Source organism: Myotis nattereri (assembly GCF_964212035.1).
Source record: "Myotis nattereri genome assembly, chromosome: 12".
In the NCBI taxonomy this organism is placed as follows: Eukaryota; Metazoa; Chordata; class Mammalia; order Chiroptera; family Vespertilionidae; genus Myotis; species Myotis nattereri.
Genome location: NC_138087.1, coordinates 78682679 through 78696119, shown reverse-complemented (window position 1 = coordinate 78696119; position 13441 = coordinate 78682679). Strand labels below are relative to the sequence as shown.

Below are 13441 nucleotides of genomic sequence, written 5' to 3'. Positions count from 1 at the left end.
CCTGTGTATGTGTATGTTTAAAAAGAGATCCATACATGCACACATATACATATATAAACAAAAAAGCTGAGCACAAATGGGTGCTTAGGTCTTACCTTTGAATTCTCTGTACTTCTTTTAGACTTTCCACTCTCTAGAAGCAGAAACATTGAAAAGGTATTACTGTAGGATTCACTCATATGTATATCATAGCATCATTTTATGAGACTCTAGCTTGTCTAATATCAAATAATTCAAACAAACAAAAAAGGTGAGACCATATGCTATCTTGTGGACTGTCATCTCTCTCTTTTTAAAAAAAAAGAAAAAGATTTTTTTTAAATTGATATTTACAGAAAGAGGAGAGGAGAGGGAGGAGGACAGGGAGAGGAAGAAAAAGAAACATCAATTGCTGCCTCCTGCATGCCCCTGACAAGGGATAGAGCCCGAAACCCGGGCATGTGCCCTGACTGGAAATGGAACCAGCAACAATTTGGTGCCCAGGATGACACCTTAACAACAGAGCCACATCGGCCAGGGCTGGACTGCCATCTCTTTAAATCTCAAAATAATTCTTGAGCTGTAGAAGCAGCAAACTGGAAGTTATTATGTTATAAATGTATCTAATAAGTGATAATATTCAGTACCAACAGGGAACTCATCTGATAATCTAGTGTATGTTACTGCCAGAGATGCCACATGGCCTGACTTTTCTAACTATCTAGGTAATTATGTTTGAAAACAGGTCACTGTTTAAAATAAATATATATGAGATCTATTTACATACATGGAAAAATTAACAGCCTAGCAAGAAGTGTTAAGATTGCTAATGGCTTCTTTCATGGAACAAAGAGGGCACCTGGGCCTTATTTTTACTTAAGATACTCTTCATGAGGAAGGCAGAATCCCACACTCCCTGCAGGAAGGGAGAGGGTTCCAGAAGAAAAAGAAGGAAAGGAGTATTTCCTGCTCAGGAAACGGTCCCTGTGCATGAGGAATCTGGATGAGGGGCGGCGCAGACATGAAACCACACCACCACACAAATGCAGTCTTCCTGCAGGTCTTCTAGTTTGGGTTAGAGTTTTGACAAAGTAAAAAAAAAGTGTAAATACAATAAATATTATTAATATTTATTAATAAATAAAATGCAATGAATACTAATTTGCTTTTAAAGACAAACCTGACAGTTAATAAAAGAGGTGGTAAATATAAATTGGTTAGTCAACATAGGAAAAAAGTGCAACCTAGTAACAACAGCGAACACAAAAACAATGCCCTTTTGCCTTTCACTAACATTCACACACACAGTGTTGGCTGGGACATGGTGAGATGGGCACTATTCCCACATGTTTTCTGAGAGGAGTAGATAAACCCACACAACTCATTTGGAAAGGAACTAAAAATATGCACCAACAGACGTACTCAGATCCTTTGAATCAGGTATTCCAATTCTGGGAACCCATCCTAAAGAAAGTTCTATATCTGAAAATTGTTTTACGAACAAAGAAGTCCAATGCAGCAATATTTATAATAGCATCAAAATGAAAATATGCCTCCTTAAAGGGAGAGGTTGAGTAAATTATACTACCCATTTAACGGATATGTGATAAGTATAAAATATCTTTAAGTGAACAGGGATGCTTAAAGTGGTACCTGTAACCGTGAATTTTAAATGTCCTCCACTTAAGAAACAACCTTAGGTAAAACATCAATTACTGAAATTTTAACACTGGGTGTACCGGTAAGGAGAAATGACTTTTCTTTCTCCACCTTCTCCGTATTTTCCACTTTTCTTTAATGATTATATATTTTACCATAAAATAATGCTTAGATCATGTTTGTTTTTACTTAGGAACCAAAAAGAATCCACCAAGCTGGGCAGTGAAGGAAAGGCTAGCTCCACCTCACGTTTACCTCGTCTCGTCTCAGCCTGGCTGCCTGCTGAAACCGGGGGGACACCAGCCTCCTGGCTCTCATCGCTGCTGAGGATGATCTTTGGTAACTGGGTACCAGCTTCTGGTGGAGATTTTATTTTCACTCTACAGTCAAAGAAGATAGAAGGGGAAAGTTCAAGGTAATGCTTATGGACCTTTAAGTGTTGTATATTAGGCTCTAAATTCATTACATCATGTAATCCTACGATGTAGATTCTATCACCTGCATCTTACAGATGCTGAAACGGAGGCTCGGGAAAGTTAAACACCTTGCCCAAGAGCAGTAAGCCAGTAGGGAGGTGGCGAGGGTCCAGGCAGTCTCCCCCGCAGGGCTGAAATTCTTGGCAACCACGCAATTCTTTTTTTATTTTTTTCTTGAGTTAACATTGCTTCTTTTTTGTTTGTTTGTTTTATTTATTTATTTTTTTATTGCTTAAAGTATTACAAAAGGTATTACATGTGTCCTTTTTTAACCACGCAATTCTGATGTACATTCTTTCCCACTAAGTATCTGTGATATAGTCAATAAATTGGTGTACAAGGGAAACAGAATGAGATAAAACCAATGAAATGGCCTGGCTGCGGTGGCTCAGTGGTTGAGCACTGACCTATGAACCAGGAGGTCACGGTTCGATTCCCATTCAGGGCACATGCCTAAGGTTGCAGGCTCAATCCCCAGTAGGGGGCGTGCAGGAGGCAGCCAATCAATGATTCTCTCTCATCATTGATGTTACTATCTCCCTCTCTCTCTCTCTCTCTCTCTCTCTCTCTCTCTCTCTCTCTCTCTCTCCCTCCCTCCCTCTCTCTGAAATCAATAAAAATATATTTTATAAAGAACAATGAAATGTTCAAGTGAAGCCTAGGGAACTTGGAGCTGCACGCCTAGAACGCATCTCCTCCCTTCTCCTCCCTGAACAGACCCCGCTGCTGTTACCCGCCCTGCACGCGGGCCAGTGAGTTGCCAAGCCTGAGCGGCACGGGACCTAAACTGGACGATCCAGCTGAAGGGAAGCACTTCTGGTTCTGCCTGGGGAGAAGCCTTCCTGTCCCTCCCTCACTGAGATGGGAGTAAGAACCCACTTTACGGAACACACCACACCATTTCGTGCTATTCTGCCTTGGCACTTACGTGGGAAATGTTCTTCCCTTCCTTATTCACTGGTGAAGTCTCCTCACTAGAAGGTGGGTTGGGCCCCAGTTACCTGAAGCCTTCCCTCTCTCCCACATCAGTCTCTCTGGCCCACCTCTCTGCTTTGCTGTGATCACTGGGATGGCCGTTGTCTCCCTCGCCCTGTGTTTAACCTCCAGCACTCAGCAGTCTTTGGCAAATGGTAGATACTCAGTGAATGTTAGCTCAATGACCAAATTCCCCCAACTTTACTCTAGGGTTTGACTGAAGGAATTATTAGAATTACTTACTCACTTCTGGAGAAGTTTAGGATTAGAAGGGGGACAGAGACAAACTGTTTCCTGAAAATACAGTAATTCACATCTTCATCCTAAGAAAGGAAGACCCAATTATACACCACCTTATTCATTCACACTAGAACACGGAAAAAGCGTTTTCAGGAACAAGACAAACCAGGGCCCACCCTGCACTGCAAACAACACAACCGTGGGTGTGCTGATACCCGGAGCCCCGGCAGCCGCCACCTCCAGAAAAAAGCCCACCAACAGAAGCAGTGCTCCCACCGGTGTCCTGAGCGGAGTGAGGAGTGTGGCCAGTCACGCATTCAATGCTCACCAGGGAAGAAGAAAATCCGTCATTCTTGGAACGGTCGAGGCTGAATCCAATCTAAGAGGGGCGAAGAGCGTAGAGGTAAATGGCCACGTGATGGCCTGGCCTCCTCTCGGTTTTCATGGCGTTCATTTGCAAGAAGGATCACTAATTACTAAAATTATTCACGAATTACAATTTAAATGTTAAAAATAAAATTATCTGGTGCCTGTTCACAAGCTTTATTTTCTCCATATTCTGACACTTCTCACTCAAGTATGGGGCAAAGCTTTCATCTAAGAAACAGAGAAGGGTCAACCCTTGCTGTCCGGGGAAGACACTCACAGTCAGGTCCTTGTCTGTGGCTCCTTCAGTCACTGAAAGGCTGATGACATTAACCACCATGGACCCATCCTTGAAGAATCCAAAGGTGTTTAGATGAACCTTATGCCTCACGTCATCCTAAAAAGATTTGCAGAGGTGAAATTAGTAATAGGGAGAAGTTAACTTGATTATTTAACCTATTCGTTTGCTTGAAAAACTAGTCTAATTTCCTGCTAGCTAACCAATGTTTCGATATACTTAGGAAAATATACAGCTGTGGTACCTGATCTTGTTTCAAAGCTCAAGATGACTCATCAGAAATGCATAAGATATCAACAGTTTTGCAGGAGGAAGCACATAATGGATACAATTCATTTTGACATATTTGTAACAGTCCTGACTAGGTGGTCAGTTGGAATGTGAATTGCAGGGAAGGAGGAACAATGTTTTAGTCATCCTCACATACTGCCTGCTAGTCCAAGGCCCAGCAGCTAGTAGGCATTCAAAAAACATACTGGCCCTGGCTGGTGTGGCTCAATTGGTTGAGTGTCGTCCCATGCACCATAAGGTCACCAGTTCGCCCTGGCCAGTTTTTTTCAGCAGTTAGAGTGTCACCTCACTGACCAAAGGGTCTGGGATTCAATGATTGATGTTTCTCCCCCCATCCCTTCCTCTCTCTCCAAAATCAACAAAAAACACATGAAGAAAAACATGCTGAAGGGGATGGGGGGGGGGGGGGGGGAAGTAGCCAAAACTGCTCTAAGGATACGTTTTTATAAACCTGCTTATAAACTGTGTGCAACTGGCTCCTCCCACTGCAGGCTGACCGGGCACCCCTGCACATTACTTTTCTAATCTGTAATTCATTGTTTTTACATAGGTTCATGTGAATCTAAAAGTTACGCTATATACGATGGGTTTCAGAAAACAAAGCCTTATATGCAGAAGGAATCCCAGGAGCTTGTCGGGTGGAGACGGGATCTTTCGGACACAGGATAATCCTGAGGTTTGTTGAAACTGAATGACCTGGGCAAATGCCTCGCACACGTGCTTGAAATCGTCTCAAAGGGGTGATTTCAATCCCAACTAAGTCAATAAATTTTAAGGCTGATAAAGACTAACTGGAACTTTAGGCAAACAGTCCGTCAGGAGGGTCTATAGGAGGAGTTAGGGCGTATGTGGAAGTTCTCCCTCTCTAGTAACTGAGAGACCCCTAAGGGAAGAATTATTTATAATAGAGCTCTATGGTTCTCCTTCCCTTAACTTTCTTTTCCCTTCTATAAATACCCCTCCATCTTGGCACAAAGGCCAGGTGTGCATGTGGCCTGCCATGTCTGCATGCATGGGGCTGCAACCCTTTCTTTTTCCTGAATAAATCCTTTCTGGTGAGGAAGCACCTAAGCCAACGGTTCTCAACCTGTGGGTCGCGACCCCTTTGGGGGTCGAATGACCCTTTCACAGGGGTCGCCTAACACCACCCTGCATATCAGATATTTACATTACGATTCATAACAGTAGCAAAATGACAGTTATGAAGTAGCAACAAAAATAATTTTATGGTTGGGGGTCACAACATGAGGAACTGTATTAAAGGGCCAGAAGGTTGAGAATCACTAACCTAAGCGATATTATTTTTCAACTGAGGCGGCCAACAGACCATGGTATTGTTAACAGAGTGAAATGCTCGGTCTCTGGGACCCCATCTTGTTGGGCCTGTGCTGCTCCCATGGCCCTCAGACTAGTAGGTTCTGCTGAGACATACTAATCATTAGAGGGATTCTGCTTGGGGCTTTAGTTTTTACAAAAACAGCTCCTTCCATTTCCCCTTCCCTTGACATAAAAGAAGCCTAAACTCTGTACTTCCTTAAGATGGATTTGAGGAACTACAGGGCCTCCATCTTCTTGATTGGCACCTTCTCCATCAATAAGCTTTTCCTTCCTCCAGACTCTGATGTTTGGAGTTTTGGCCTTTTGAAGTGTTGGGCAAGCGGACCATGGGCCCGTAACAGTATTAGTGAAGACTCTACAAAGATAGCCACGAGTTTCACATTGAGAATTATCTGCCTAAATCAAATCGCCTTCGCTAAGTTTGCAAGAAGCTAACAGTTATTACGTAATTCCTAAATGCTAAGCACTTTTCTAAAACTTACATTTGGTTCTTCCTCAAATCTGATAGTCTTTTTTGATAGTGGTCTTGCTTCTTGCTCATATTTTTAAATTTCATCCTTTGTTTCTTTCCGTTTTAAATATCGCTCTTTTACAACATACTGAGGTGTCTGGGGTCTAATTCTGCTCTCTGTCCTGGTCTCTGCTGATGTTCACAGCAGGTTGTTTCTTTGTGTGAGTGGTAATTATTCATTCCTAGACTTGGATCTTCTGGATATCAGAGACAGTCTAACTCAGCGGTTCTCAACCTGTGGGTCGTGACCTCTTTGGGGGTCGAACGACCCTTTACAGGGGTCGCCTAAGACCATCAGAAAACACATATATAATTACATATTGTTTTTGTGATGAATCACTATGCTTTAATTATGTTCAATTTGTAACAATGAAATTGGGGGTCACCACAACATGAGGAACTGTATGAAAGGGTCGTGGCATTAGGAAGGTTGAGAACCACTGGTCTAACTGCAAACACCAACGGCCTAGGCAAGGCCATGGAACAGATCTTCAGCAGGACAATCAGAAACCACCCCTCCCACCACCACACACACGGCTGGTACACACATCTTACTGCCATTTTATTTCCTAGCCCACTCTTCCATTCAAGCAACACAGCTCTTCCAGAGTCCCACATTCAGGGCTGAGGACAGGGACACAGTTCCAGCTCCACTCCTGCCTCGTTCTAAGGCTCTGGCTCCTCCTCCTCCTCACCAGTTGTTAAAATCCAAGACTCTAGGGTCCAAGTTTCTGCCATGCTTCAGGGCAGCCCTGACGTGTGTTCTTTTACCCACTGGAGCTTCAGCTCCTTCTTGCCACCTTTTTTATTTTTTATTTTTGTCCCCTGGGCATTTTCCTTATTTTCCTAGGAGCCCAGCTATGCATTTAAAGCATGTTGGCCAGACTTCCACTTCCTGGTAGGATGGAGTAACTTGCAGCAAATTAGCATTCCCAGGGAGAAGCAGAAAAGCCAGCTAAGATAATAGAAGTCATTTGCTGAGAGGCATCAGGGAGCTGCGAGAGCAGAAAGACCAGAAAAGCTAAGGTTCATGACCTTCCTCAGGATTGTGAGTGATTAGCCCCTACAGAAAGTGATCTGAGTGACTATTTTCTCAATTCTCCCAAGGGTGTTACATGGCTACTGCTATCTCAGATGTAGAGAAAAGAAATTAATTCAACTACATAGGATGGATGTCTTAGGACATATGAAAAATAATATAACTGGAGCCCTGGCCGGTTTGGCTCAGTGGATAGAGCATCAGCCTCTGAACTGAAAGGTTTGATTCCTGTCAAGGGCACATGCCTGGGTTGTGGGATCGGTCCCCAGTGGGGGACTTGCAGGAGGCAGCCGATCCATGATTCTCTCTCATCATGGATGTTTCTTTATCTCTCTCCCTCTTCTTTCCTCTCTGAAATCAATAAAAATATTTTTAAAAATAATAGTAACTGGAGCCACTTAAAAGTGGAGTGGGAGCTGCCATCCCAGGGGAACTGCCTCTTGACACTGGTTCGAGCAATGATTTTTTTGGATAGAAAACAAAGGCACAGGTAACGCAGCAAAAACAGAAAAATGGGATTGCATCAAACGGAAAAGCTTCTGCACAGCAAAGGAGACAACTACAGTAACACAGTGAAAAGGCAACCTACAGAATGAGAAAAATGTTTGCAAACCATATATCTGATTAGGGGTTAATATCCAAAACACATAAGGAACTCAAACAACTCAACAGCAAGAAAACAAATGACATGACTTTAAAATGGACACAGGATCTGAATAGACATTTCTCAAAAGACATATAAATGACCAACAGGTATGTGAAAAGATGCTCAACATCCCTCATCAGGAGGGAAATGCACCTCATACCTGTTACAATGGTTACTGTGGAAAGACAAGAGTTGATGAGGATGTGGAGAAAAGGGAACCTTCTACACTGTTGATGGAAATGTAAATTGGAACAGCTGGTATGGAAAACAGTATGCGGGTTCCTCAAAAAATTAAAAATAGAACTACCATATGGTCCAGCTATCCCACTTCTGGGCAAACATCCAAAGGAAATAAAATCACTATCTCAAAGAAATAGCTGCACCCCCATGTTCATTGCAGCATTATTCACAATAGCCAAGATATGAAAACAACTTAAGTAGTTGTCACGGGATGAATAATAAGAAATACACACACACACACACACACACACACACACACACACTCACACTGGATTACTATTCAGCCTTAAAAAGAAGGAAATCTTATCCTTTTTGACAACGTGGATGAAACTGTCTAAGTGAAATAAGCCAGACACAGAAAGGTAAATACTGCATGACCTCACTTACATGTGGAATTGAAAATTGTTCTTGAAGCAGAGAGGAGAATGGTGGTTACCAGAAGCAGGGGGTGGGAGAGGATGGTGGAGAGCATGGAGAGATGCTGGTCAAAGGGTATAAAGTTTCAGATATGCAGGGTAATTTCTCAGATCTAACATACAGCATACTGACTACAGTTAACAGTGCTGTGTTGTTGTATACTTTAAATTTGCTTAGAGAAATCTTAATTGTTCACACACAAAAAAGTAGCTATGTGAGGTGATGATATGTCAATTGGCTTAATTGTGGTAATAATTTCACAATGTATATGTATATCAAACTATCACATTGTATACCTTAAATACATGCAATTTTTATTTGTCAATTACACCTCAATAAAGCTGGACAAAATATTAAATGCAAAGAGCAGAATCCAAACTATATACAGTAAGAGCTAAATTTGTAAAAAAAATTTAAAAATTAAAAGCCAAATATTTACATTTATTTATTTATAAAAGGTCTGAAAGAAATCCACCAAACTATGAAAAGATTAGTACCATTGGAGTGGTAATAATTTTCTATTTTTTTATATTTTCTACATTTCTAACAAATAATTACCAAAAATCAATCTTTTTGTTTAAGTATTACTATTTGCCAGTAATACATGCAGGACCCTCACCTACCCCACGCCCCATGTCCGCTTTCAGGTATCATGTCACCATTCCAAATAAGAGAAGCACGGAAGTGACGGCACTCCTCAACCGCCCTCCACTCCCTTCCGAGCAGCCTGTCCTAACTTCCACTGCTCTATGACACCGCCTCTATTGCACATCACATTCTCGTTAAGATGAGTTTCTATATGTGCTTCCTATTCTGTCCCACCAATCAGCCTGAAGTATTATATGGCTTATTGTTATGAAACCGGGTAAGGCAAGACCTCTCTCCTCCTCATTTAGATCTGTGTTGGCTATTTCAAACTTCTGGTGGCCAGAAGGGAGTACTAGAGGTGGGGGTTCTGGGGTGCTAGTCATGTCCTGTTTCTTGAGCTGGGTGCTGGTTACATGGTTGTAAAAAAAATTCACCAAGCTGCACACTATGAACTAAGAAACTAAAGAAAGGAAGGGCAATGAGACTAGAGAAGAGGCTGCTCACAGATAGACTGGCAGCGTCACTAAGGACTGTGAGCTCCCCCTTAAGGGGGAAAGGGTGCCCCTGATGGGTTAAAGGGGAGTGGCATGACGGGATTGGGCTCTTAGGCAGATACTTCAGCTACAAAGCAAAATGTGAGCTGGAGGAATTCTGGGACACAAGTGTGAGGAGACTGCACTGGTCCATGAGCTCTAAGGATGGCCTGGACCGACGAGTTCAGGTGACGAGTTCAGGTGACGACAGAGCAGGGGATGGATTGGGGGGTGAGGGGGGGAGCTACTTAGAACACCCATCTATGAGAAGTGAAGAGCACAGTTACTAAGACAATCTGGACGAGTATATAGGCTGAGAGTGAAGGGAGTGGAAGGGTAAGTTGTTTCTTAGGTGCTTATGCAACGCCTACGAGGAAATGCAGAGTTGGCAGTTGGGTACACTTGCCCAAAGCTCAGAAGAAAGGTCTGATCTGGAGATGAAAGAAAAAATCCCTCAAGACAACTACAATTTTGGCACATTTTCTCCTTTTTCCTTAGTTTCAAAACAGTTGTTTTACACTGACAAGTCTGCTCTTAACTGAATAGCAGAACATACATACTTTTGCTTTAACTCCCTAAACAATTTCACATTAAATTACTTTAAAACAGGCCGTTGCTTCTTGGGAGAAGGCCCGCAGGCAGCAGCCATGGCACCCAGCCAAAATGGCATGATCCTAAAGCCCCACTTCCACAAGGACCGGCAACGGCGCGTTGCCACGTGGTTTAACCAGCCCGCAGATGCAAGCAAGGCCAGGCAAGCCAAAGCGCCGCATCCCCCTCTGACCCGTCCGACCCATCGAACCCATAGTGAGATGCCCCACCGCAAGGAACCACCCTTCAGCTTGGAAGGGTTAAGGGCGGCTGGCATCCACAAAAAGGTGGCCTGGACCACTGGGATCTCGGTGGGTCCCTGCAGGCCAACGTGCAGCGGCTGCTCTAAGCCCATCCTCTTCCCCAGGAAGCCTTCGGCCCCCAAGAAGGGAGACAGTTCTGCCGAAGAACTCAAATTGGCCACCCAGCTGAGCGGACCAGTCATGCCCATCCGGAATGTCTACAAGAAGGAGAAAGCCAGGGTCATCACAGAGGAGAAGAACTTCAAGGCTTTTGCCAGTCTTCGCCTGGCCCATGCCAATGCCCGGCTCTTTGGCATCAGGACAGAAAGAGCCAAAGAAGCTGCAGAACAGGATGGTGAAAAGATAAAATAAAGTGCCGTTGGCAACCAAAACTGTGGTACATCTACACGATGGAATACTACACTGCTGTAAAAAAAGAAGGAATTCTTACCATTTGCAACAGCATGGATGGAGCTGGAGAGCATTATGCTAAGTGAAATAAGCCAGTCAATGAAAGAAAAATACCACATGACCTCACTCATTTATGGATAATAAAGAGCATTATAAACTGATGAACAAAAATAGATACAGAGGCAGAGCAGCATCGAACAGACTGTCAAACTACAGCGGGAAGGCTGGGGAGGGTTGGGGGGCGGGAGGGGGGTAAGAGACCAACCGAAGGACTTGTATGCATGCATATAAGCATAACCAATGGACACAAGACACTGGGGGTTAGGGGAGGTCAGGGGAATGTCAAGGACGGGAAAAAAAGGAGACATATGTAATACTTTAAGCAATAAAACAAAATTTTAAAAAAATTACTTTAAAACATAAAGCAAGTGGAGTAATGATACTTCAATTTTTCTCATAAACGGAACTTCAGAAAATAAATATGATCACTCTTTTAAATTTTATTTATTGATTTTAGAGAGAAGGAGGGAGAAAGAGAAATCAGTTTGTTGTTGCACTTATTTATGCCTTCATTGATTAAATCTTGCATGTGTCTTGACCAGGGATCGAACCCTCAACCTTGCTGTGTGGGGACACCTCTCGAACCAACTGAGCTACTTGGCCACGGCTAAATGTGGTCATTCTTAACTGAGCTAGGTGAAGGTCACATACCTGGCCACTTCCTTATTTTAAAGTTCACCCAACTGGCAGGCCACAGACTGTACTGGTACATGAATGTTTAGATGGGGCCAACAGTGTTTTGTTTTTGTTTTTTAATTTGAATTAATTTCTGGCTAACTTCACATAAAAGCCTAAATTTCTAGTTTTTCTCTTTCTTTTTTAAAGAGATTTTTATTGATTTCAGAGAGGGAGGGAGAGGGAGAGAGATAGAAACGTCAATGGATGAGAGAGAATCATTGATCAGATGCCTCCTGCACACCCCACACTGGGGATTGAGCCCACGACCTAGGCATATGCCCTGACCGGCGACCAAACCCTGACCTCCTGGTTCATAGGATGAAGCTCAACCACTGAGCCACGCCAGCTGGGCTATAGCTTTTCTTTCAAAAACAAAAACATACCACAAGACCCAGCACGTCTAGGCCACATTCCAATGCAGCCACAACCCGCTGGAACAGACGCAGCAGCCACCGCAGAAGGAAGGAGCTGGCCATTCTCTCTGCTATCTCACACAGCCAGCTCAATTAAAAAGTATCTGCGTAGCTTCGAATGGCATCCATGGTTGTGACCTCAGTAAGCAAAAGTACCTTTAGGCATCCATGATCAGTTCCTCACTAACACAGGAACACAACAAGAATAATACCACCTACCATTTACTGACTGCCTACTATTCGTGGTAGGAGACACTACCAAGGAAGCTTAATATTTAATTTCTTGGATCATTGTATATAGAGAGCAATTCACAAAATGAATAGGGTCAAATTCTCTTAGACAACAAAAATATGACAGCTTAAGCATATGAGGATAGAGGAAGAATTACAAAAAGCCTGCAAGAAAATGCAAACACAGAAGTCTGGGGACCCGGCAATCAGGGCTGGCCTCTTGGACAGGCACCGAGGGCTGCTCAGCCAGTACAAGTGGCCGAATGCAGAGAGCACGGATGCCAGGTTCAAAGTTGGCCTCCTCCTCTTATGTAACCCAAGTTCTGTTTTTCAAATTTATAAACCAGGGATAACAGCATTTTTCTCAAGGGGCCGCTATGAGGAGCCAATGAATAAAAACCATCTACTATTTAGCATTTAAAATTTAGATTCTGTAGGACACCTCATTTTCCCCACGTGAGCCCAGAGCAGTTGTCACTGGACTGGTGGTCCCAGCCTTTCTGTGCACAGAGCAATCTCATATGCATACTAGAATTCTGGTGGCATACTCAAGAGGGACGCAAGATTTAACACAACACGGAGTGTGTCAACAGCGTCTACCCCAGTGCCACTCTCCCCAGCTCTCTTCCTATCTTCGCTCCGAGTTGCCCTGGGTGAGCTGTGGGCTGTCCCGACCAAACTCCTCCATGCTCACAAGGCCACGATGCTGGGCTTGACCTCGTACTGCTGCAGCGGCACACTGCACCCTTTTCTAACTGCACAGACACAGCACACTCAGAAGACCCCCATCTGTAGCAAACATTAGTTTTACGTACTGATCAGTTTTGGAGACATGCCAAGGAGGCATTTGAGGTTTACCAGGATGGACCAGCTAACAGTCAGTGGGCTTGAGATGAGGCACAGCAGCGATAATTTAATTTCCCAAAACTTTTCAGATATTTTTTTTTGGGGGGGGGATGGGGGGTTAAAATTCACAACACAGTCTGTGCAGTGGAGCTGCAGGCACGGCACCTAAGGCCGGTGTGATCAGGTGGATCCCGATCTATGGGCAGTGCTTCTGGAGTGTTTTTACAGAGAGATATCTGATTTATCTACTTACAAACATCACTACATTGCTAAGGTATTCTCTAAAAGTTACTACTCAAAAACAAAGTAATACCATGTGACTACGAAGGCAGCGCTTTGAAGCGAAGTTGAATGTATGTTGTATTAGTTTCCT

General features: G+C 43.4%; 2 protein-coding genes across 4 annotated transcripts in view; one reads left to right on the top strand and one right to left on the bottom strand.

Annotated features, from left to right (window-relative positions):
• GPR107 (G protein-coupled receptor 107) overlaps nt 1-13441 on the bottom strand; it is a 53734-nt gene that overhangs the window by 38815 nt on the left and 1478 nt on the right. For both annotated transcript variants that reach the window (XR_013996695.1, XM_081103963.1), the window contains exons 2-6: nt 3976-4092; nt 3658-3708; nt 3333-3412; nt 1894-2018; nt 96-133 (exon numbers count right to left, since the gene is read on the bottom strand). Coding sequence is in view for 1 of the 2 variants with exons in the window: in XM_081103963.1 (XP_080960089.1) it covers nt 96-133; nt 1894-2018; nt 3333-3412; nt 3658-3708; nt 3976-4092 (411 nt within the window). In the remaining variant the exon portion in view is untranslated. The remainder of the gene's footprint in view (nt 1-95; nt 134-1893; nt 2019-3332; nt 3413-3657; nt 3709-3975; nt 4093-13441) is intronic.
• On the top strand, nt 10244-10801 carry LOC308528352 (large ribosomal subunit protein eL13-like; the record flags this gene model as incomplete). 2 transcript variants are annotated; one of them, XM_081103965.1, is made up of 2 exons in its annotated part: nt 10244-10474; nt 10577-10801. In XM_081103965.1, the coding sequence occupies 2 exons, from the start codon at nt 10244-10246 to the stop codon at nt 10799-10801; spliced, it is 456 nt and encodes a 151-aa protein (XP_080960091.1). The 2 variants fall into 2 exon arrangements, with proteins under 2 accessions (XP_080960091.1, XP_080960090.1); XM_081103964.1 differs by having other exon boundaries at nt 10244-10801.